Genomic DNA, 25875 nt, shown 5'->3' on the forward strand with positions numbered 1-25875 from the left:
TATAGTAGTAAAACAGATCCAATTGCAATACCCATATGAAGAAACAAGTTTGCAACAGTACGAATCTGTGAAGTACAAAATGCCATTCAAATACTGTGTTTACTTCAGTTTTCAATAAGCAACAATCCCAAATAAAAGGTTTAATGACTTGTTCTTCACAGGTGTATATATGACAAGCTGAACAGTTCAAGAATATTTTCACTGTTATTTTTGAACTTTTTTTAAAAAAATAAAACCAGTTCTATTGTGTCATTTTGCAGCATACACCATAAATTAGAAAAATATTTTAACTATACCAGAAGGTGGTGGAACATCTGTCAGTAAAGAATGTACATCTTCCATTGCATCTGTGTCATCAATCTGAAGAAAGGAATAATTTATTAAAATCACCTTGCTGTTCTAGTCGGAAGTCTCAGAAAGATGTAAAAACTTTGTCATCAAGAGATCTATATCTAGCAGCTGAAATTTTAATACAAGATTCCATAACCAGACCTCTGAGTCTTAACTAGCAGCCTGTATGTTTAACACTTGAAAAATAGTTCCCTTAATTAAGTTGTATTAAAAATAAAGCAATGTGCACAGAACACACAGTAACTGCAGCAGGTAAGACAAGAATGATGAGAATTTTTAAAACAATTAAAATTGCTGAATAAGGTTCACATAACTTGCAACTTCTTCCAGCTGCTTTCATAAAGTCTGTATTACACATATGTGGTCGTTCTCTGCCTATTCCAATGACACACAAAAATTTTTCCAGGAATTTAAAAACTCTGCTTAGTACGAACAGCAGCAGAAAATTGAATAGGAAAAAGCAGATTTAGGGATTATTAGTTCTTCCCATCCAAATAACCTTTAACCCATCCAATCTTTATAAGATTTTTGTTATTTTATATCAGACTGGGAGCGTATCTGCCCAGATACCTTCTGTAAATATTTGCGTGTCATGTGTCTTTAGGTTCATTCTGCCTTATTCATCTGCAAGAGATCTAAGTTTACCTTCCCACATTTTCTTACCAAGTATTCTGGAAATTGTTTATATTTTAGCTCCAGTATTAAAGGGTTCTCTGTCAGATATTGTTTCTCCCTCTCCCTCTCAAAGTAAAAGGAGTCATCTTTTTTCTTTTTTTATAATACAGACAGCCTTACCTCTCCTAATTGCCTTCCCAGCATCCCTTAGCACTTCCTCATTACAGTGAATTTATTACCACCTTTTCTAACATATTTTCAGTGAACAATGGTTCTACTCTTGCAAGGTCAGTCATCAGTTTCACTAAAGCTCCTGGACTATTGTTTCTGATAATACTGTCTTTGTTAAGAAATTGGGTAAGTGGCTGGACGACGTTCTTTTTTCTATAAATAAAGATTAAACTACCAAACACAGGCATACATATTCTAGGACCAAGACATTCACATAATGTAAACCATTAAACAACTGTCCTTAAACATCAGATGTCATTTTCCTTGCTAACTTTAGCACCATTTATAATGTACTCTATAGTACACTACAGTATACTTACATTTTTTTCCTTCCACATGGAGATCTCCTCCTATCCCCCCCAAGTGCCTATATTACAGTTAATAAAATAAGGTAGAAGGAAGAATTCTAAACTTTGAAAAAGTTAAACTCTGCTTGCAGTATATAATGCAGTCTTTAACCAGCTGGCTCTCTGCTTATATCATATCAAACTTCTTTATGAGGCACCTGGACAGAAGTATGCCAAGCTTTTATTATTGCTCCCTATCTTCTACTGGATAGCCTTTAGAAGTTAAATGGAGGCTGGGCTTATGTTTTTCCAGTATTTTCATAATTTGTCCAAAGGGTCTCTTGCAGTATAACAGTCTTAGTGTTGGTTTTCGTTTGTTTGGAGGGGTTTTTTGGTTTTTTTAAGCTTTACACAATCCTCTGTTTCCTACAAAGGCATTCAACCCTTTTTGCATTTATCAAAGTATTTTCTGATGTGCTCATTCATTTCAGTACAGTGCCTCAGAGAGCATCCATCATAACTTTTGTTTTGAGGATACAATTCCACTCCTGTCAGTCTACACAGATGATGATATTAAACAAAAACCTGTTAAGACCAGCTGCAAAAATACTTGACAAAAACAGCCCTCATCCCTTTTTAATGTGAGAGTTTACCATTGAGGTTACTTCTACAGACTTCGCAATTTACTTACTTTGATCCTAGTATACCTGTAATCCACTGGAGAGCAAAAATTTACTCAAAGAGCAGCCACTCTCAATTTACTATGCCAGCCTCTCCCAACCTGTTATTTTTTCATTCTCCTTTCTTACCTCTGTTTACAAATGCACTGCTGTTACAACACTCTCTCACTCTCCCTATCTACAACCTTTCTTCCAGATTATTTACTATGAAGACAGTGGTTTGTGGAGATTAACATAAAGGAAAATCTTGAATGTACCTTAGGCTGCAATTACAGGCTGTAGTTAAATTGTTTTCTTTTTCTTACTCCAGGACAGATACTTTTAATACCTGTATTTACAAGCAGATGATCAAAACTAGCCTTCTTCAGTACTTGGCTCCTTTCCTTCAAAACTGTACAATGTTAAAATCACACCACTGAATTTTAGTGAACAGAAAGGTAAAAGAAAACTATGTTTGTTATCTATAGCTGTTCCTTTTTGTAGTTACAGCTGTAGAAAGAATTCGAAGGTATTCTCTGAAGCTGTAAATTCTTGAACTCTGAAATTCATCAGCTGAAATTCAGAAAAGCAAGTCTTCTTTTAGGTGCTCTCTTGACATATGCATGGTTTTGTTAATGCTTTGCATACTACCAGTTCTGGAAACCAGTAATTCTGAATATCCAACGTAACAATAAGAGCTTTGAAACAGAAAGAATATATAAGCTTTTTCTCTGCTAAATGTAAACTGTGATAACACAGAACTGCAATGTTTACAAAAATGTATCTAAGTTTTTGATCAGTCATGACTGGTGCTTGAAGCAGGCAGAACGGCATTAACAGCTCCTGGGTATTATGCTAGATACTGCTACATGTTCCTGAACAGCAGGGCAATCTTTTTTTCAGATGTTGTCCCTAGACATAATATAGCTACGCTTTAAGCAAAGAGAGTAAGAAAAATAAAGACAATGCAAAATCCAATACTTAACATCATCTACTGATCCAAAATTATATATACCGTTTTCCATTTAAGAACTGTCTTTGGAGATAAGCAAGAAAATTTTACTCCATTTTTTTATATATATTTCAGGAAAAGAGAAGTATGAAAATGATTACTGAAAACACTTAATCACCTCCAAGACAAAAGCATCCTTTTTCCCATGTGAAAGGTCTAGCTCTGTAACTTCATCAGAGCTTTCTGATTGAGATCTTAATAACCTGGAACGTTGTCTTGGCTCTGGAATAGGAGACCCAATGATTTCTTCAGGTAGCTCCTAAAAAGGACATAAAAATTAACAATTGTTCTATGTAGGTTAGAAATAATTTCAATTATAAGCAATTTTTTAACAGTTCTAAGAATCAGAACATTCGGAAAATTGCTGAGAAATACATCTAAATAAGTACGAACTGATTTGGATATGTGGCTTAAGAGATACAGAAATTCCACTGGATTCCCAGAATACAGTGAAAAGAATCTCTATCTTGATTAAAAAGCAACTTATGTTCTGAATGAATCAGCAAGAATTCACAGATATACATAGTATATATGTATCTGTTTGACTCAGAATGCTTTAAGAACATAAAAGCTTTACTTACTGGAGGATTAATCTCATAAAGTTCCTTGTTTTTTGCTATTGTATCATTTATTTTCTTTTGTATGTGAGATATATGCTGCTCATAGGTGCCATCATTTGGAGTCTTCCCAGCAATCTGAATACCACCAGGTGTTGGCAAAGCTGCTAGATACACACCTGTTGCAGACTTTTAAAAAGTCATGAAGAAATTACAATTACATAAGCACATACTTCTCATATTTTCATGTAAAGTTTTCCATAATGCTTAAGCTATAATGGACAGCATTGTGACATGCATGTTACAACATGATCTCTTCCCATAATAAATGGATGTCTCCTGTTCACTTACAAAAAAACCCCACTATTCTTTCAATAAACTCTCTCCGTCTCATGGGTCTTTTTCACGGTGGAGCTCTTAACTTACCTACAAGTTCCAAACACTGAATTAAAACCTTTGCCCTAGTATATTTTGCATAGGCAAGTGATGGTTTTAAGAACTTAAAACCCAGCCAAACCATTTACAGTATCACTGAAGTCGTGACAATCCCATTCCTACTTACAAAAAACAGATCATCTCTTCAGACAAAAGAACATGCAAGCCAGTCAGTATTACTCAAGCATCCTCTTACACTGATGCAGGAAGAAGCAGCATGCTTCACTATGCTAACTGCACAGGACAGAATGAGGTTAGAAGACATAGTTAAGGAATATTTCTTGACTATCTCTAACACTTCCAATCTACCATTTATTTCTTCAGTGCCATCAAAGAAGAGGCAGTAGATCTTTCTCTTGTTGGCAACCAACTGGAAGATTTATTGAGAGACTTAATCGATCTTACTTGTCATGGAACAGTAACGTAACTTGAGTAGCAGGGAACTCTGACAGGACCTTTAACAAACACAATCATTTTTCTGTAATTTATGCCATTAAACCAATAAAAGTTTCTTCTCTCTCATCCTTTTTCTAATAATCTTGTCCTCGACAGAGTTTCAGGAGATTCAGATCTTTTTCTGGCACTGAAGGACAGACAGTATATCCTGATTTGTCAACAAATAAGACACCCTGTTCATTTCCAACACTTCATTTATTCTTAAAATGACATTTTACTATCTCTAGTTACAAGGGTTGTGGAATTCAGAGTATGTCTTTGTGTCCTGAAAAAATACTGTCAGAAAGCAAAAGAACCCCAAGATTAAAATTGTACTTACTGCCAACCCCATTAGCATATTTTCTCCCACAGTGATTTGAATTCTCAGCCCAAACAGAGCATTCATTCCTCTCAGCTTAAGCTTATTCATCAGCTGGGTGTGCACTTCGTATTCCATAAACGGCAAGAGATTACTGATAGATGTTGCATTTGCTTCAGCTTGAGCTTTCTTCTTTAGACGGCATAACCTGACAATACAAACAGTACGTGACATCAGATACACAGTTTTGATGGACTGTTGCAGACTGGAAGTGATTGCAGGGCACTTTGATGTTATTTTTTTCCCCCTTACTGTATAACCTAATACAATCACTTTCTTTTTGATGTATTTTTGAATACTGAAAATATCAAATTCGTATCAGGGAGATCAAGGCACACCAAGGCACTGAGTTTCAGTAAGCAACATTTGCTTTTCATTTTTAATAGGAAACTATATTTATATTAACAATAAAAACAGGTAACATAAAAAGTAAACTTATAAAACAGAACAATACATAACCTTTAGCAACATTCAAAAATATTTCCTACCGAAGCAGAATATAAAAATTACAAACACACTATTTTTGTAAATCACTGAATGAAGTTATGTCTCCTTCCTTAAAACATGCTTAAGGACTGCTATCAGACAGAAAGAATATGTATCACACAGGGTTTTTATCATAACGGTGTGACAGCACTGACTAACTATAAAATGCAAAGACATTTTCTACAGATTCCAGATAACCATCTACTAGATGTTCAGCTAAATATATTAATAGTCCTATCATATAGCAGTGACTGTTAGAAATTTGCCCTGCTCACTTGTTCAAAGCAAATACTGAAGACAAAGACAACTTCTTTGCTATTTCAAGTTGTCTGGTATTTGTTAAACATCACCTCCACCTGCCAAAATAGATTATTTCAAGGGACAGTTATGCAGCCCTTTTCAGTTGAGCCTCAGAACTGATGAAGTGTATTCTTCCAGACTGCTGCAACTGTAAACCAGAATGTCAGTTCTTTACATGAACTCCTTGAGACTGTCATCTGAAAATGTCTATTTTCAACTTTTCCTCTAGTAAGACCCCAAATGCAAACATCTATTTCTGTTGCCACAAACCTCGTAAACACTTCAGGTACAAGCACAGGAAATTACACCTACTGGTAGACCTTTTAAAATTCCTATTAATACAGTTATTCAAGGCACACTTCAGACAAAAAATAATAAATGAGTACCCTCACAGCTCAAGCATTAAGCAGACTCAAAATACTTATCTTAAGAGAATAAAAGAAAAGAGCACAGAAATCCCATCTCTGACTATATTATGTCAATCATAGTCCACTCTTTGGGTTTAGTCCCACAAACTGAAATTGAAACCCCACACCAGTGTAACGACTACCTACATTCAGTGACAAATTTTCATTCAAAAAGAACATGACAACTGTACATTTTAGTGATGTGAACGGACAACACTTTCTTTTAAGGACTACAATTATTACACAATCAGGAAAACACAGTAATTCACCCAATCATAACAAGTTCACCTCAAAATCTTTCTAAATAAGCTTCAGGTCCTTTTTAATTTTTGAGGAAGGGGTGGGAATGTTTGAGGAATAATTCTAGAGAAAATGGGACATCTGCACGTGCTCCAGAGACAGATCAGGGACCACCTTGCGACTGGAAGTCAATTTCCACAATGTTGCACAACACAGTTTAATAATATGGAAAACACCAAAGGAAGAGCACAGAACACATCTCTACAGTAGCTCCAGTAAATCTGCTCTAGCAAAAGTCAGAGAATGATAATTACAGGATCATAAAAAAACCTCAGGTGAGAAGTGACTTCCATCAACACGGATAAGTCACCAGATATCCATCAACCATCAACAGACATGTAACACAGGGGGAGAAGGTTGTCTTCATCCTCCTGTATCCTACATACTCTCATTAATTCCTATCAATTCAACGTAAAAATTTAAGGTTTAATGACATAATACATTTTTAGCAACAGGAATTCTTTCAAAGATATCCAAAACGTTACTAAGAAAGTATTTTGATAGATACCTGGCTTGAATAAGACATCCCTTCCCAATAACTATTGCCTCTACAGGAAGATCAATTGTGGTGAAAAGGACATCAGGAACTTTTTGCTTCCTGCAGTTGTAACAGTAAGTGAGGTGAGCAGGGAACGGCATGTTCAATTCATCATATGGTATATGGCAAAATCCACAACCTGGTGGCGAAGCTTCTTCAATCCTAAAAATACATTATGGAGAACATACTTAAAACATCTGCATCTTATTAACAATAATCAATACGTGCACATGTGTATTAAAACCTACAGGTATCTACTTAAATCATACACTGCAGCTATACTCTGCTCCATTACACCAATATGACAAGTATTGCATTTTATGAATTAGAAGAATAAAATTAGGCTGCACACTACTAGCTAAAATGCTATAAATAAAACTTGCATTGAAACTTGTTATGCAGGGATCAAGAAGAAAAAGTACATACAATGACCAATGATTTATATAAAACTAAAACATTACTAAGCTGTTTTCAGGCACTATGACTTTTAAATGCAGTCCATGGTACAACAGTTGTACAGAGAATTTACTGTACCAAATACAATGGAAAGTCTCTTTTACATGGATTGTGTCCAAAAACCTACACAAACCTAATGAGAACATAAACAACAAACCAACCATCCTACTGAGAAGCAGCATAATTTATGTTAACATTGTAAGAAGAAGAGCAAGATTATTTCCTAAGATAAGGTATTAGGTAAAACTTGTTATTCACTTCAAACACTTAGTCCCACTCCCCCATAATAGATATCCAGGAATGACCACTATAAAATACTAACAAGGAAAGCATAGGCTAACTGCATCACTGCAAATTTATGCTGTTTCATATAAACAATTCTGTTCAGTGAATTTCTGAGAGACACTTAAACAAATTCAACAGATTTGGAACATCAGTTATCATAGGCTATATATAGCAAATGTATTTTGTCTCAAACATGGGCTTTGTCCATTTAGTTGTTTCACCTTCCTTTGGCATTTCTAATCTATGCCAAGACTCTTAAGTAGTCCCAGAATTCGTATTTTGATAAAAACGTAATTTTCTTTGTATTATAAACACAAGACATTTCTCTCCATCATATAGTCAATACAGATTTTTTTTTTTTTCCTGGCTACAGTTCTCAAGTTTATCTATACAAGAAGATAATGGCCTCCTGCTAACAAAGTAAAAGAGTAATACATAATACTACATGGGCAGGGTTATTGTGGAAAAAGTAATGCAAGTGCTAAGGTATAATAAATACTCTTACTAATATGTATTAGTTAATTTAATTATTTTTCCCCCAAAATAACTGTTTGTCAACACCCATTCTTCAAATTCTATCTGCAAAAGCAGTAACAAAGGGAAACTTCCTGTTTCTCCTTCAGTTTCATGATTTTGTTCATTTTCATTCAAATTCATTTCATGATTTTGTTCATAAACTTGAAATGAAACATATATGCGTTGTAAAAATCTGGCACCATCTTTGTTTTACATTCAAGCTATTTTATCTCCCATACAGCTCTTAACTAGTATACCTAGAACATATATACACACATTACAGCCGCAGCAGGTTTTGGCTTATGTAATTTATCATACATCTGTCATTTTTTATAGTGTGATACAAAGTTGAGGAAAATACCTGAAGACCAGTAAAGAAAAAAACTGTGTTATGGTCTGTGGTTAGTAGTCAAATGTGTTACCTTATTCAGACTGTTAGAAATAAAAACAGAATATCTAATTTGGTGCAGAGTTCCATTACTTCTGTTGTTGTTGTTGTTAGTGAAAAGCAGTAAAGTGGTTGGTCCCGCATCCTGCACTGTAACACTGTAACCTACCCTAATAGAGAAGAACTATCTTGGCTCTGAGGAAAAAAATCAACCTCTCCCTTCTCTGACCCTATGGAAAAGAAGCCAGGCTGCCATGACAACCTTTGTTCCAAACAGCCTTCCACGGTGCCATCCTGAAGAAACCTAGGGTTCAGTACAGCTGCTGTGCCAGACGCGGACAAAATACAGACCTCTTCACTATAAGAGAAAAGAATTACAACAAAGTGAATTCCTACTACTTAGTGCTACTTTTATTTAAAACTATTAGATTAAAAGGCTGGTACAAAAGTCACAATGAACCCAATAAACTACTAATTTTATGCATTTGTGCAATTTCCGTCATTAAATCTCATAAACAATCCTCTTTGGTATTTAAAACCATTGTGGAAGTAAGAGATGCAGAAGAATCGAACAAAAGACTAAAAAGCTTTGCCCTGTGTTACAAATAATATGCTACAACATCACAAAGGCTAATCAGGTTTAAGTATGGTTTTCAATACTATGGTTAATAATGCAAAGAAATCCAGCCAACCAACAAGTAAAGAAACATTTTTTAAAAAACAAAAACAAAACCAAGGCATAATTGTTTACCAAAGTAAAAGTGAAGTGGACAGCCTCATCATCTTATGAACATTCACTTTCAAAATGAAGTTACAACACAACACTGACAAGGGTGCTTCTTGGACGATAAAGAGTAGCAAAACAGTAAAATTTTACTATGAACAACTACAATGGTAGTACATATAGCATGTAAGGTAACTGACCATACTCATGATTTAGCAGAGGTAAAGCTCTCAGAAGTACAAGCTGTGACCACAGAGCTTTCAGTATTTTTGAAATTGTTAAATATGAAACAAATATCAAACATTCAGTACTTAAAATACTATACTGGAAAAAATATGGAGAAAACCTTTCCCACATTTTCTAGAATGATACATGTGCCTTTTTTATTTGTTGTTTCTCTTCCCAAAATATTTTTTCATATATAACATGTCTGGCAAACCAGTACTCACAGATAAGAGCCTTGTTCTTTAAGCATGGAATAAAACTGAACTGGCAAGTAAGGATGGAACTCTAATAAACTGTTTTTTCAATGATCAATATTATCGCATTAAATTCCTTTAAGAAAAATGAACATGTGAAATAACCCAATAACTGACTGCCTATCTATACTCTGTACATTCTTTCCCCATTGTTAAAGTAGAAAAGAGAACACTGAATATTCATGCTTTTTACAAGAACTGACAGCCAAACAAATAAATCTTCCATTTTTAGTGCAAGTTCATCCCTCAGTGCTGGAAACTTGCATGATGCAATTCTGATAAATACGGTCTTTAATACACCAAGCAAGACAGGACACAACCAGACAAGACAGCACAAGGAATACAAAACATGTCTTGTCTGTAAATTCTCCCATTTTCCTACTCTACTAGCACAAGCAGTCGACCCAAAAATTGTTTTCAAGTTTTGTAAAAGAGTCAATATATTTGGTGTTATGGTTTTTCGGTTTGATTGTTTTTTGGGGTGTTTATTTTTACCTGCAGTGAAGCAATAAATATGAAGCAGCAACAGATGTGAAACAACCAATGCTGTGGCATTCAAGACTGGTTAATTCCTGGTTACCTTGCTACTTTACCAACAGATGGTGTACACTCATGAAAACACTGTGTAACTGTATTTCTTTCTTCAACTTATCAATTGCAAAGTAAAATGAAACATCCCAACTTCTCTCTTTAAAATAAGCAAGTTTTCAGTGCTTTTCCTTTGAGGTATTTAGGCAAAATCAACTTGACAGAAAATAAATTCAGATGTCTGAGTTTGCTTCAGTTAATTTCCTAAAGCGATTTGAAACAACTAGTGAGCCAGAGTACTTTTCTGTTTGATACCAGACAGACACACCTGGCCCCAGGAGGACCTCTTCATGGATTACTTTCCTGAGCTAAAAAGAGACACAACCTTTCCTGGGCCAGAGAGAAGGACAAGTAACTGGATGAATCCCAAATTAACTTTTCCCAATCTCCAAGCCTCTCACAAAGTTTGTTATTAAGCTACCAAAACACAGAAGATTGGAATTTTATTAGACAAAGGGAATACAGTAAGACAGTTGAGTTTTGGCCCGAATGAGAGGCAGGGCTAGGGAATTCACCCTCACAAAGACTCACCAGTTTAGTATGTTAAACACTACTGCAGTACTCAAAGATAAAAATAATTACATGCATTTTCCAAAAAGACATACAGAACGTTTACACTTATTCTGCATCTATCAAGCAGCGTATTCTCCTTTAACTTGCAATTAATACAGCCCTAGTAAAGAACTTGTGCCTTCAGTTTGAAGTTTACCGTTTTAGTACTGGTCTGCCAGTCGTTACCCAATAACGAAAATATAATACATATACTTTTAGGAACAGTCTTAACTATTTAGATAGATTAGTTTTAGAAAACTTAATAGATAAATCAATATTGTTAATAAAAAAGTAAACATGTAGGATTTAATTATTTTTAAAAAATAAAAATTGTAATATTCATTAGAACAAACTTAAAACCCAGTAAAAACTCAAACAAAAACACATAACAAAAAAAAAACCCACCACAATACTGAAATCTCAGAAAGTTACTTTAACAAACTCTCCAAAGTAGTTACGTTACACAGTACCAACAACTGTGCTGAAACAATTTATCATTTTTAATCCACTGAAGATTCAATATATTTTCTGTGGCATTTTAAAAATCAAATCATCATCATGATTTACCAAATGCTAGTTGATTCACTGTAGCCCACTACAGCATGACAACCCAATGCCTTGGCATGGGATTTTATTTCTTGTCGGATTTCTGCCCACCATGCATCTCGTGTCTCTGGTTCATCTGAAAGACAAAGTATAAATCAGTTCACTATTCTGCACTACGTCAACATAAAGCTTCATGCAATTAATCTGAAAAGTCAAATTTTTCATATTCAAGAGTTTTGCTGTATCTGGACAATTTTATTTCCTAGCTATTGTACTTCAAGCAAACACTAGCTTTTTCATTAATTTTCTTGTTTATCACCCATGTGAACAGGTTCTGATAAACTACTGCATTCTTCTTGTTGTCTGTATGACAGATAAGACCAAAATACTGTAGATACTGTTCCAATCTCTACCCATACTGTCAGTTTCCAACAGCACAAGAGCAGCATGTAACTTGCAACAAAGCATCACAGATACTCGGTAATAATGAAAAACTAATAGTAGTAGTAATGAAACAGTATTTTTAGCAATAAAGTATTTACTTCAGTATACACTTGACATCTTTGAAATAACCTCAATAGTTTTTTCAGCTGCCAGCAGTTCTCTCTGTTAACCAGGTTTTAAAAATATTTGTTCAAGACCGTATCGCTAATCCAACACATGGCTCTGTGGTCCTTATTTCAGCACTTCTAACTTGGAAAAGCAATAGGTATTTCAAACTTGCTGCTACGTTAACAACATTAAGAAGTACAAGATGTATGTTGACTATGCATTTGCCAATGCTTTTTTGCTTCAGAATCTTGACAACCACACCCTTTTTATTCCCCTCTCCTCCAACAGATTCCAATTACCTTTATTATCTTTGAGGTTATATGTTAAAATGTATCCTGCCTGCTCTACTTGAATACTACATTAAAAATGCAAAAGAGGGCTACTAGAATTAGTTTATGCAATCTATTAATTTTAACTGTTAAGCAATTAGTTTCCCAGAACTAAAGTTCTTGTCTCACAAGCTTTTTACATATCAAGTCGGGTACTGTCATTTAGAACTAGTTTCTCAACTGTTTCTTCTTTCAAAATAGCTTACCTGAAACAATGAACTTAGTTGAAAACTATGTCAATCATTGATACATAAAATAAGGGGGAAAACAACAACAAACAATAGGCACTCAAATGCTACGAAAGGTTCTGAGTAGATAGATTCTTACACAATTTCCCTGAAATCAACTGGACTTTGCACAGATACAAACTTCTAGCCATTGAGATCCCCTTGCTGAATCATAACTTAAAATATCGATGTCAAAACCTGAGATTCATTGGGAACCAATTTTGTACTATCAAGAATCTTTATAAATATAGTGTATGATACCCTATATCATACACTAGGTTCTCTTGACAACATGACAAACAAAAATGAAAGATGCAGATATACACATATTTTGAACTTTACTGAAACAAAAATATTGTACAGCAAGAGGTATTCATTCCTGAATTTACCTCAACTTTTCATTTAGAACTGGGCTTTCAGCTTTCCAAAATAAACTGATGACAATTTTCTAATTTTTAAAAAATAAGCATAGTGGAATGTATATTCAGCTATACCTAACTTTAGAGGTTAATGCTTGTGTAACTCATAGCACTGTATTAACAGCAGCCTTGGGTGTCCAGACTGAGGTTTATCTAACCTTTGCTTTAAAATATGAACAATGAACAGGGAAAACAAAAACAAAAACAAAAACAAACAAAAAACCCCACCAAAACCTACATTGATAGTTCTTAGGAAGGTTCTCTGCATTCAAGACAAAAATATACACATTAAGACACATAACAGACTAAGGATTTTTTTGAACTGTTTCAATCATGTCTATTTACATCCGAGTTCACCTTCAGCAGGCTTCAGTGCAACTACCAGCAGAAGCTTGAGGCACTGCACTTCACTGTTTCTAAACATGAAAACAGTGTTTAAACACTTTCACTGACAGAAAATCAAATGCTCGAGATGATACACAGTAATCCTGACTCAGGTGGCTGAAGTACCTGCTAGCAAGTCTTGCACTTTGCAGCTTTCAAAAGCTGAGAACCATGCAGGAATAACCCATCCCATTGTAGGGTTGGAGTTGCCAAGCTCAGCTACGAGAACCATTTGTGGTACACAAAGGAAAGTGGGAAGCGAAATGTCATCTCTCTTGTGCTCGCACCCGTCTGAACAACAGGCTGCAACTGCTGCCACCACTTAATGGCAGTAGTGGTAGGTGCACAGAGCAACTCTGGACATCCATTTCAAGGCAAAGGCTTTATTTGTCAAAACGGGAGAGCTGCATGGGAGATGTGAGACCACACACACATTCTGTAAATGTTATCACTAACTCTTTATGGTGGAATGGACATGGGTCTTGGGAGTAATTCCTCCTTCCCCAGCCAACCATGGACACGAATACTGCTTATCAATGTGTGTTTCTCTTTATAACAGAAAAGTCTAAGTAGGAAAAGTGGTTCACTAACTATGTAGAACAATTCTTGCTCAATTAGACTTGATCACAGGCAGCTGGTTATAAAGATTGAACAGCCACGCAAATTCCTGTACTTTGCAGAAAAACACCTACAAAGGAGAAGTAACCTTTTTCTGGACAGAAACAAAGCCCCAAAAAAGCCAGCTTTACTAAATCATCATTCTTCTCTTCACAGCTTTAGGTACCATCTGGCAAAAAATTACTCCTACTTGTGACTTTTCTATGACAAAAAAGTGCAAGAAAACATGAAGTCATGACAAAGGAGTTGAAAGTGAGCAACAGGTGAAATGACTGGGGATGAACAGGGAAAGTGCTGTGAATAGACATCTGTGAATAAAGACTATCACACTGAAAAGGTATGTTGCCACAGTAAAAACTGAAACAGAATGAAATGCTGAAAGGGAACAGATACACTTAAGGGGAACAGAAAAGGTAGAAATAGTGACGGGTCCCAAACTCTCTGCAAGCATGTAACTTTCCTCTACAAAAATTTATAGTCTAAATTAAAATTTAGGAACAAGTTCCTAAGAGAGTAAACATAATCTTCTCACCTATCTACAACAACGCCTTATCATAAAGGAAAACACATATTGGTGTGAGCTTGCTCAACACTATGTCGTGCTAAAGCAACATTTAACCCTTTACTCTGAGAATCTGTTCAACAGCAGAATTAACAAAACTATTAACTACAGTAATATAATGGATCATTTTCAGTCTTTCAGAGGTAAGAACAAATTTCCAGCAATCATCTTCAGTCCAACAAATCCTTATTGCACAGGTTCAAAAATTTCTATAGGAGTAATGCATAAACAAGTGTTTGTAAAGAAGACAGGGTCCTCTGCTTAAGACATTTCATCGAGTATTTATTTCTTCCAGAAAGAGGCCAAAAATATGAATCAGTATGTTTATATATAAATAATGTACATTTACAGTTTACATGAACTTACCTTTGCATATTAAAACACAAAATGATTGTCTACAATTAAAATCAAACACCATGACATTGCAATAATAAATTGATACAAAACACTGAATGCAGTGCAATGTGTAGCATTCATATTCTTCTGACAAATATTTTCACAAGCAGCCTTTTTTGACACATGAGCCACACAATTTCACATGGGGATGCCATTGTAGCATTTACAGGTTTAGTAAAGCTAAGGATTTACATAAACAATTAGAGGAGTTAGGGAAGCAGGATGGCATGTGTCCAGTACACCCTGTAAGAGTGTCTGTTGTTTTTTGCTAAGGCAAAAGCTTAAGAACTTAGGGTTTGCGAAGCAGATTCAGCAGACAGTAGCCAGAAACGGTGGGTATTTTGGCGCATGCTTGGATCAGGTGACAGTACAGACTGAAAACTATGGCAGCTCACTGAAATGGTTACAGAAAGTAATGGCCCTGGATTCTAGGTGGAAGCAAAAAGGCAAGCATACATAGCACTCAATCACAAGCTTTTCTAGCAAATCTACTGAGTAGTTTATAGCAAGGTTTATCTACAACTTTAGGGAAAAAAGTTTCAAAAATTACACTGCTATTATACACCCTTTATTGAAAACCAAAGACTGAATATTAAACCTACTTTTATTAATGTTTCAAAATTGGCATGATATTTATAACAAAGTGGAAGCAAAGCACACTGTTTCTGGAGTTGAAGACCTGAGAAACAATGTTGTCAGCAGTACAGCACTCTATAAAAATCGTGCCAACTTAAACCTCCTCCAACTGAAACTTTCCAAACTCATTTTACTAAACAGCTTTAGATGATACACACAGCAGTGTATTTCATTTGTGCCCGAAATTTTCTTTGAGTCTATTCTATCCACCACCAAGGCACCTATCTCTTCCCTTCAAAATATGAGGTTGACTTCTATGAGGCTGTAATGTCGACAGGAAAACACCCTGTCCAAGTCTTTTACCTGGAGATAATGCTAGATACTACCAATACTTTCTCATTCATAAGAAGCAACACTTTTCCGAAGTTATTTGCTAGAGGTCCACTTGTTCAGGGCCTTTCAAGATTTAGCCAGAATCTGCATTATGCTAGGTCCATACAGATTTTTAAAAACTGAAGAAAAATTAAGAATGGTCTCTTGATTACACATATCATCCTCAAGTGTCACTGTATAAAAGCTGTATCCCTAGACATCTTGAGACAATTACCCTGAAGCAGGAACTGTATGATTCATTTCAACCTATTTCAATATTGTATAATTTAATAAATATTTACATTTATAACATAACGTTCTGAAACGAGGACAATCGTACTATGAAAGTGTTCAAAATCTGCAAATGACTCAATTGTTCTGTTGTCTCAAAAAGGGCTACAGAGACACCAGTAACACACTTTCAAATTTAATCTTTGAGTCTTTCACTAGGCAAAGCCATCACCCACATCTTCCTTATCCCCTTATTCTTGTATCTTCTTCATTAAAACATATTAATCAGCTTACACAGAAAAAACTGTGGGATTTGGTTTTGTAGGTTTGGGGGTTTTTTTTTGTAAAAGACACCTTTGTTTGGTTTATAAGCACCCTTCCCTGGTCCTTGAAGTTTAATTTAATCCTCTGTGGTTATCCATAGGTGATTCCTATCATCTTTCTAAAATATTTAACAAATATCTAAGTGTACAAAAGCCAAATCCTCTTGTCTGTAAAGTTTAAACCCAAAACTTGGGTAGTAAATAACTAAACCTATAACAGACTAACTTAAAACTTTCAAAATGTTTTCAAAGCCACTCCATCCTTTTTTTAAAAATTACTCCCTATATTCATCTTCAAGACTAGAAGATGTGAAAATGAAAACTTTGCTTATGATACAGGAAGTGAAGGAAGTAGGTTACTGGGATTTATCAAATGAAAACTAAGATACACTAAAACAGCAGAAAACAGTGCAACCACACCACCAAAGAGAACAGGTACACTTACTCCTGCAAAAGTACAGACAAAACATCTAGCTTGGATAACAATACTGCATTACTACTTTTCTGCCAGATGAGGTCAGAGAGCGCGTATCTCACTTCTCAAGCCCAAACTTCTAAATAGAAAAAAAGCAGGTTTAAATTTGGACGTTGAAGAAATTCTTCAATTATTGAAGAAACTTGTTTTTAAAACATTTAGGATTAAAAATGCATCCAGCCTTCACACATTTACAGGATGGGGTATTTCAGCTGGCTGACTGAACACAAAACCAAATCACTACATGACCACCAGAAGACTGCAAGAGCACATAGTATAAATCGTACAGAAAAGCAGCACCATTCCTTTTCGTGCTTTAATGCCTATACCCCAAGATGGACGAGTAGCAAAGTGTTCCTCTAAGTAACATTCCCATCAAAACTCATGAATTCTTTTCCTATATTCTGAATTCCATGAAAAAAAAAACCCCAAAAAACTACATCGTTGCTAGGAGGCTAGAGAAAACAGTTTTTTCTTACAAAAGGAAAAAAAAGAAGTTACTTTACATATGAAACAAAATTAACAGAATCTCCATAGCTTCTATATCCCTGATATGAGTGAATGTATTTGTGATTTAGACAGAAACATATGGAATTTTATTTCCATTAAGGAATTTTAAAGTGGATCAGGGGATGTTTTTGCCTATCTCATCCCTAAAAGTGAATTATAAAAATCCTACTTCAAAGTTTGGCTTTTGGAATCCTACCTTAACTTCCCATCAGGTAACTCTCTCAGCCATATATTCCTGAACAACTGTATATTCTCCATATCCCTGAGAGCAAGTCTTGAGATGTCTCACTACACTGGCTCACCATCTCAAGTAAACGTTGCTTGTAACAGTTTAAATGCTCAGATACCTAAGCCTTATGACTGACATCACTAAACTAGAGTATTTTACACAGTCTCTATACAGTAACTTATCTGTGACCTAAACCAATTCAGCTTTGTAAATCTAAACAGAATGTCTCAGATTAAAAATAAAAATAATAATAAAAAATAGCAATGACTTGGATTTTCAAATCGAAAAAAAGTAAACCTCCACTGTTCTACACTTTGTCTATCAATCACACGTTGCAAATTATAGATGTAACTGATCTTAGGAATAAACATGCAAGAATCACTTGGACAGACTACAGTATAATGTAACCTTTTCTAAATATTAGAATTAATCTTTGAGGCAATAGTTTTCCATAAACTGGTTTAACAAGATCTACAAATACCACCAAGCATTAACTACACAGCAGTAATAATAACCCTAAAACTTTTGCTTTTAATTGTAGATGAAGGTCTGATGAAACAGCAGAAGCTACAAAAAAGTACCATCTTAAAAAAAAAAAAACCAAAAACACCACCACAACTGCAATCATACCAAAACTTCAGTAATAATTTAATTTATAGCTAAAGGAAACAAACAGGTGATACACATTCAAATTTTAAAAAACTAAAATAAAACATTAAGCATTTGAAGACCAAAAAGATGCTCAGTGTTTAATGTACATAATTAAAAATTAAACTATTAAGATAACACTTGAAAATAAAGGTTTAAAATTCAACTTACTTCCTTAAAATTGTTATGCCCAGACACAACAAAATGTTACAATATCAGAAGTTAATTTGTCTCTGGAAAATAAGTGTACCAGGCCTGAACATTAGCTTTGTCACTCCAGCTTTTAGTTACTATTTCAATCAGTCATTCATCCTATAATGGCGAAGTCCTCATGGCTGTGCATAAGGTTCTTCTAATCAGTACAGTGTGGGATACTAACAAAAGATCTAGGAATCTTTTAATTGATCCTATTACGATAACAAGGGCAAGGTCTGCCACTTTGAAGAGCTGCTAGGTAATAAATAAGCTACTTATTCTACCTCCTATCTCTCTCTTGCTTTGTTATCTTGGCACAATAAATACAACTTATTTTAAAACTTGAGCAATCCTCAAGCAGCTATTACCCAAAGCTGGAGACGCTATGCTGTAACAAAATGTGGTTTAAAACCTGTCCTATCTATTTTATAATTAGCATCACAAAATTAACTACAAGTACGATTTAAAGCTTTAAACAAGCCAAACTAGCTGGAACCTTAAACCAAGCAACAATAATACTAATTTATCTAACATAGCTCTTGAAAGAAACATACAGATTTTTAAACACAAAAAAATTAATCTCTCAACAAACACAGATGTTCAAAAACATGACTGCCACTTTCTTTCTGACTACCATGCAGAGTATCTACCTCCCTGCACAGCTGAAGAAATGGGATGGCATTATTTGGCATGAAATGATACTGCCTCCGTATCTCCTATTCATTGTTTACACTCCTCAGGCTTTTATTTGTAACATTCACAGAACTTCTGTATTGAGTGCACAGAAATAGTGAATGCAGTTTGTTTTAAGACAAACTAGCCAGAGAAGCCTCTCTAATCTTCTGGATCCAAGGAGCCTCTCTACAGCGCCTTTTGGAGTGAGTTCAGGACCCCAATGAGAGGTCAATTTAAGAGAGACCAAAAAGTCAAAACTTACAAAACCCTGAAAATATTATTGCAAAAGGTCAAAGACAAATTGCACTGGCTAACAGAATCCAAAGCACAAAATGAACCAGAAAAAAAAAGAAACCAAACCCCCCCCCCAAAAAAAACCAACAACCAATCAAAAACCCCTATGGTATTTCTTTATAAGAAGTACGACATATTAAGGAAGGAAGATTCTTGTGCCTAATTCAGCTCAGATAATGATCTTATCCATTAATATTTACCAGAGTTATTTCTACAATCCTGTTACAGTCAGTTAGAACTTGTATTATCTGCCATTTTCCTACAAAACTGTCCACAGACATTTTACAAGGACATGTTTACCTGTTATTACATAGTAGTTAGGAAGGTGTCCATTCAACTAGAATCATTCTAGTTTTCTTCTAACAATGTATTTTGAGCTAGGCAAAACATTCTACAAGTGTACCTTTGCAATCACAGTGACACATCTTAAGGCTGAAAAATCTCATTGTAATCCATGAAAGAAATTGTATCAAGAAATTTAGTCAAGCCCCCTATTTTGAAATGAGGAAGAGTAATGTGCAAGAAAAATAAGAATGATTTTCCACAAGACCAAGGTTTTCTCTCTTATGTACTATCAATTCAAAACAAAAACTGTAGTGCAATAAGCAACAGTTTTATTGCCGCATTTGTGCAGTGAAAAATCTATGATGGCTTTCACACTATTAGCCAGATTTCAGGGAGACTTTTAAATCAATATGAACAGATTAAATAGCATTACTTACTATTAGGCAAAGAATTTTAAACCGAATATTTTAAATGGCAAGTTTATTAATTTATGAATCTCTAACAGAACACAAGAATGCTATTCTATACTCACTGACAGTGACCACCCTTTGTTCAGTTACATAAATATCTACTCAGAACTCTCCACAAGAAAAATAATGCACAGTCCCAAAGAAAATTAGTTCATTAATATAAGGGTGCATCTGTTTCACAAAAAGAATATTCAAACACCATTCACATCATAAAAACCATTTGGGAATATTCACTCCTCTGGAAAGGTTGCAGAAAAGTAGAGCAAAATATTACTGAAAAACACCGCAGCCCTCTGTTCAGAAAAGGCTCTGATGAGTGCCTCAACCTCCTATTATCTATCAATACACACTGATGTACAAGTCATCAACCCAGAAATTCTCCAAGAACAGGGGAGAGGTCAAGCTTAAAATGTTGGTTTTCTACTATTTCTGAATGATAGCCACATCAGACATCAACAAAACCATTTTGACATTTTCTACTGTGTTCTTACAAGTACACCACATTTACAGCCCAGACAGCAGTACAAAATGTAATCTACACATTCACTGTATGTATTTTTGTGAAAGAAAAGCATTCAAGTTACAGAACCAAAACATATTCAAGCTTTCCTCTTGCATTTCCTCACATACAAAACTAGAGTTCTGGAGAATTTCACACTCCAACAGCAAGACCAGATATCACACAGGGAGCCTAGGAGATCCTTAGGAATTTTAAAACAATCTTTTCTCCTTCCATGTTTCTGACTGCTGGAGCTGAAGAATCACTGCTGAAGCAGCTCCCTGAATGAGGGGTTTAATGAAGTAATTATGTGACAACACTGTATACATTAGTGCTATGGAACAGTCATATGCAAAAGCAGTCTCTATTCAACAAGTTCCCTGGACTCCCTAAGGAACCTCTCCTCTCTCTATTTAATTTCAGGGAGAAACTTTTAACAAAGACCCAGTCTTCTGGATCCAGGATTCCTTTCATATTTTTGTATTTATAGTACACCTTAAACATCCTTTTTCAGCGATGTATTATATAGAGAATACACACCAGTACTTCTTCCACTGTATTACGTGCCCTCTTTTCTATGCACTTGTGCTTGTCTCTCTACTTTTATTTTGCAGGTTCATCTTGATAATCATTTACAAACTTTTAAACAATTTTGCCATTGAACTACATGCAAATCCCAGATGTTTAAGGAGCTTCTATTCATGAAACAGTCTTTACGTCTGCATTTGATTTTCAAACATCTTCAAATCTCTGACTTTTCAACACCATCAGATGGTCCTGTTGTATCTTACACATTTAGTTAAACAAGCTTCTCCCTCCACTGACAAAAAAAAGAAACATCCTTCTTTGCTACACAGGTTACTAGCAAACTTAAATGAAGTCTGAACATTTTCAAAAAGGAAAATAATTTTAGCCTACTTATGGTTGTGTTATATTCTTGCTAACATGAATGTAATATAAAGATGTATTATTGTTTTCCTTAAGCTGTATAAATCCTTGTTTTCCTTCAGGCCAAGTATTAGCCAACAATGACAGCTGGCAATAAAGGTCTAGAATGGGGAGGTGGAAACTTCTTTGCTTTCTCAATGGCAACAGATCTGCACAACATATTCATTATTCCAGCCTAAAACAGAGTTAGCTTGCATGTAATCTGTAACTTTACTATCCATCACGCATCGTATGTAACTACTTATCTACGAAACATACACTCCAGGAATATGAGCATAACCTGCTCAGTCCCTAACTAGTAGGATTAATTAAGACTTACTACAGAGCTGCCAACACATGTCGAGGCAACAGAAATACAGACAGTTCTCAGCACGGTATTAACTCTTAAATTACTGTTTGGTTTAGACCTCTCTACTCCAAAATTTGAGTACCAAAGCCCCCGAGTATAAAATGCATATGTATATGTAAGTATATATGCACCTTCTTTTCCTTGTTATCTCTAAAAAAATTTAGGCTAATTTTTTGGATATTCTGTCAAGAAATGAAGTCATGACTACTCCTTAGCTTCTTAGGTTTACATTGCTGGATCACTTGCTAGCCTAGCTCAATGTATGTTTAGGTCTGCACATAACTCATTTACATCATTAATTCTAATAAAATTCTTCCATGTTAACATCCTACTATCTCAAAGAAGCAACAATTAATTCAAACTTTCTAAGGCAGCACACAAGATGAAAAATTTTGACACCTTTTTAACTATCAGACTATACTATACTAGTAACAGATCTGAGAATTTCACAGTATTATTTTGATATGGAAAGTAAAATTAAATTTAAAATATTATTGCTTTAGAACAAGCAAATAAAACCAACAAAACCAGAAGACTTTGTAATTATAGTATTACAGGACGCTTACTGCAGCAAGGAACAAGAATACAAAAATACGCTAATAGTTTTAGGCTCTACCTATCATTGAACTATTTGTAAAACGAAAAATGTATATAATCATTTAAACTGAAGCTTAGAGCATGACACAGAGCTTCACTGCAACAGTAAAGTACCAAGGAGGAAAGAGAGGTCAGCTTTATAGCTTTTTACTGTACCAGCTTTAAAAATATCAGTTTGGCAAGGTCTGCTGGCTTTGGCTTAGATATTGTATGCAGAGAAGTTACACCTGCCTTTCTTCCAAAGCATGCCACATTTCCAGAGGAAAAGGGGTGGTGGGAAAGTCTTTATTTCTCCCCTTAACAGATCAGCACTCTAAGTGGCTTTTATGTAGGCTGCATCATCAACTCACCCACTCTCGCTGCAGCTGTATAAAGAAGTCACACACTTTGATCCCTAAAAACTGCATTAAAAAAAATAGAAAATTGGGGCTTTCTTTAAGTTAGGCATTAAAGTGATTAAAGAGTTCAAATAATTATGCTGTAAGTCCTACAAGCTGATTGCGTTTTTACAGTACAAGACCTATGAACCAACAAATCCCAGACTACACAGTACCCTTCTCTTTAAACAGACAGTCCTCTGTCTATTTTCCATTCTTTTGGACAATGCCTGTACCTATTATTTAGAACAAACACATTATCAATTTCCCAAATTAACAAAAGTACAGCCATCCTTGAAGAAAGTGCAAGCTCATGCAAAACCAACAAAACTAACCAACAGCCCCCCCAAATAAAACCGATCAACAACAACAAAAAAAATAAAAAAAATTAATTCACAGCTGACATGATCCCAACTGTAGAAATAAGAATCCATTCTTTTTCCCTAAATTACTTGCTTCATGGACACTGAGCTGAAAGCTACTACAAAATAATAATCTGAACATTCAGCTTTCCAGATTGATATTAAATTATTCTTAGCAATACTATTTTAATACTAAAACAATGTTTTGCAATTTTAAAGAAAGCCTTTAACAACATTAAAACAAGACATGTAGGCATTTGATGATTAAACAGATTTAAATTTGAAGCATTAACCTAAATATCCTAAAGCATTTCTAAGAACTTCACTGAGCTGCCATAATTTCTGTCAGCATATGTAGTACTGAATGACTAGTAAAATACCTGAATTGAAACTATTCCAGTCTAGCAGTTTGTATGATCTTGTGTTACCCATAATTCCGACAAAGGCTGAGTTCAAAACAGCAAATTAGTAGATCAGTTATAGGAGCAGAATAGTGAAAAAAAACTACCAACAAGAACACAATTGACAACACCACTCCACAGGAACTGGAAAGACACAGACAGCAGAGTTAATAAGAGGCTGAAATAGAAAGGGAAAAAAGGAGCATGCTATAGCAATCTAGTACTAGGCGTGATCAAAGTGTACAGTATATAGCAATTATTGTCTTATTGGTAAGTTCTCAATCCACCTTCAAAGGTTCTTTCCTCTTCTACATTCTCCTGGTTTTTGGTTTGCCAGTTTATTGGTTTCCTTTAATATTTTACAGATTTGACTCCAATGCTTAGTATGATCATCACTGTATCAGAAAATTTTTTTCTGCTTCTTCACCTTCCCTCCCATAGCCATGTGCCTTCATTTCCTCTTTTGTTTTCATTGTTTTGCAATATACTGAGTTCAAAGTATCATGCATCTTACATTCACTTGTCAGGAGCAATCTTCAAGTCCCACAAAAACACTGCAAAGAGCCACTTAGTTGTGCAAAGATGCATCTCTATCTTCTCTTCTTATCTTGCTTTCAGTCAGTTGTAAAAATAAAGGAGTGTATAATGCAAGAAATTAAGTTTTTAAAACTTCTGACCAAAACTGATTTTTTTTCATTTTGTCTTATATTTATCACACATAAGTAACCTGTATCAGAATCTATTGAGAATACAGAAGCATAAAACAATTTTGTGGCAAAGAAAGGGACGACTCACATATAAATTATATTTTGGCATTTTTCTTAATCTTCTCTCCACTGTGTAAATAAATCCTAAAAATAGGAAAAAAAGACAATACTATGCACTCACGTGCTGTAAAGAAATCCCTTAAAGTAGGGGGGTTTCATTCAAATTAAGTCTCTGATTTTATTTTGTGTTGTCAGTTTGCTGAATCTTTAGATCAGCACCAATCTACCCAATTACAGAATTACTTGCCTTCGACCACAGGAAGAAGAAAGAAAAGGAAAAAAGATATTTTTTTAACTGCTTTTAAAGAGGCCTTTGCACAAACTTTGTTTTATTACTCCTGACTAGTGCATGCAAAACCACTACAGGTGCTACTTTTTACTCTCCTCTGTCTGCATTTTCAAGTGCATTGTTAACTCCAACGTTTTACAGAGTATTCCTCAGCTTGTCTCAGTGAACGTAACAACACAGTCTTCAGAGTCAAAAGTAACTTAATTCTGATGTCAGCACTAGGACACGCAAAATACACATGTTCCAGTACTGGGGTTCCCAGGTAAATATTAAGTAAAAATCTTGAAGTGTTGTTCATTATATGTTTTTAAGAACAGAAACAAAGCTGTAAGGTTTTATCAAAAGAGGTTAAAAACATGTATGGAGATAAACTGTAGTCATTAGTCCTTAAGGATTTCAAGGAGCTGAAAATTAAAAAACATTCACAGTTAAGATCAAGCATTTCATCTTATTTTTGTTTTAATTGAAAATTTGCATCAAGTTTTAATATTAAAAAGTGGTAAAAAAATAACTTAATCCTCAATAATTCAAAGACATTTAGGGCAAAGATACTGGTTTCAGAGTATTTTTGTTACTTCATTAACTTGCTGAAAAGTTTCTCACTAAAAACACACCCTCTGAATGATTATTATTTTTCAAGTTTAAATGATTGTCTGAAAAATATTGAGTTGTTTATACAGTGTTAGAACAGATTTGTATATTCAAATACTGCTATGTTATAAAGTTATAAAGATCTGAAGTATGCAATCATTATGACTGGACTTGGGCAAGGAAGTTGTTCTTGTGTTAACATACCAGGATTGTGAATGCGATCCAGGAGCTTCACAGACCGTGCACTGACAACACCACCAACGTGGACAAGAAAGCCTGGTGGAAAGGTCGTCAAGGTAAAAAACGGAAATTCCTGTTATGATTAAAAACAAACATCAAATGACTGCTTACCAATCACTGCTGATTGCCAATAAACATGCAGTGAATTGATATTTCCCT

General features: G+C 34.9%; 1 protein-coding gene across 23 annotated transcripts in view; it reads right to left on the bottom strand.

Moving 5' to 3' along the window:
• C2CD5 (C2 calcium dependent domain containing 5) overlaps positions 1-25875 on the bottom strand; it is a 67369-nt gene that overhangs the window by 15720 nt on the left and 25774 nt on the right. For 11 of the 23 annotated variants that reach the window (XM_055711401.1, XM_055711410.1, XM_055711406.1 and 8 more), the window contains 8 exons: positions 25681-25789; positions 11548-11662; positions 8807-8995; positions 6963-7154; positions 4923-5109; positions 3737-3901; positions 3274-3414; positions 297-360 (listed from right to left, as the gene is read on the bottom strand). In XM_055711401.1, coding sequence (XP_055567376.1) covers positions 297-360; positions 3274-3414; positions 3737-3901; positions 4923-5109; positions 6963-7154; positions 8807-8995; positions 11548-11662; positions 25681-25789 — 1162 coding nt within the window. The remainder of the gene's footprint in view (positions 1-296; positions 361-3273; positions 3415-3736; positions 3902-4922; positions 5110-6962; positions 7155-8806; positions 8996-11547; positions 11663-25680; positions 25790-25875) is intronic. The other 12 variants (XM_055711423.1, XM_055711408.1, XM_055711412.1 and 9 more) reach the window with 3 other exon arrangements.

This window comes from Falco cherrug, chromosome 5 (assembly GCF_023634085.1).
Source record: "Falco cherrug isolate bFalChe1 chromosome 5, bFalChe1.pri, whole genome shotgun sequence".
Taxonomy (NCBI): Eukaryota; Metazoa; Chordata; class Aves; order Falconiformes; family Falconidae; genus Falco; species Falco cherrug.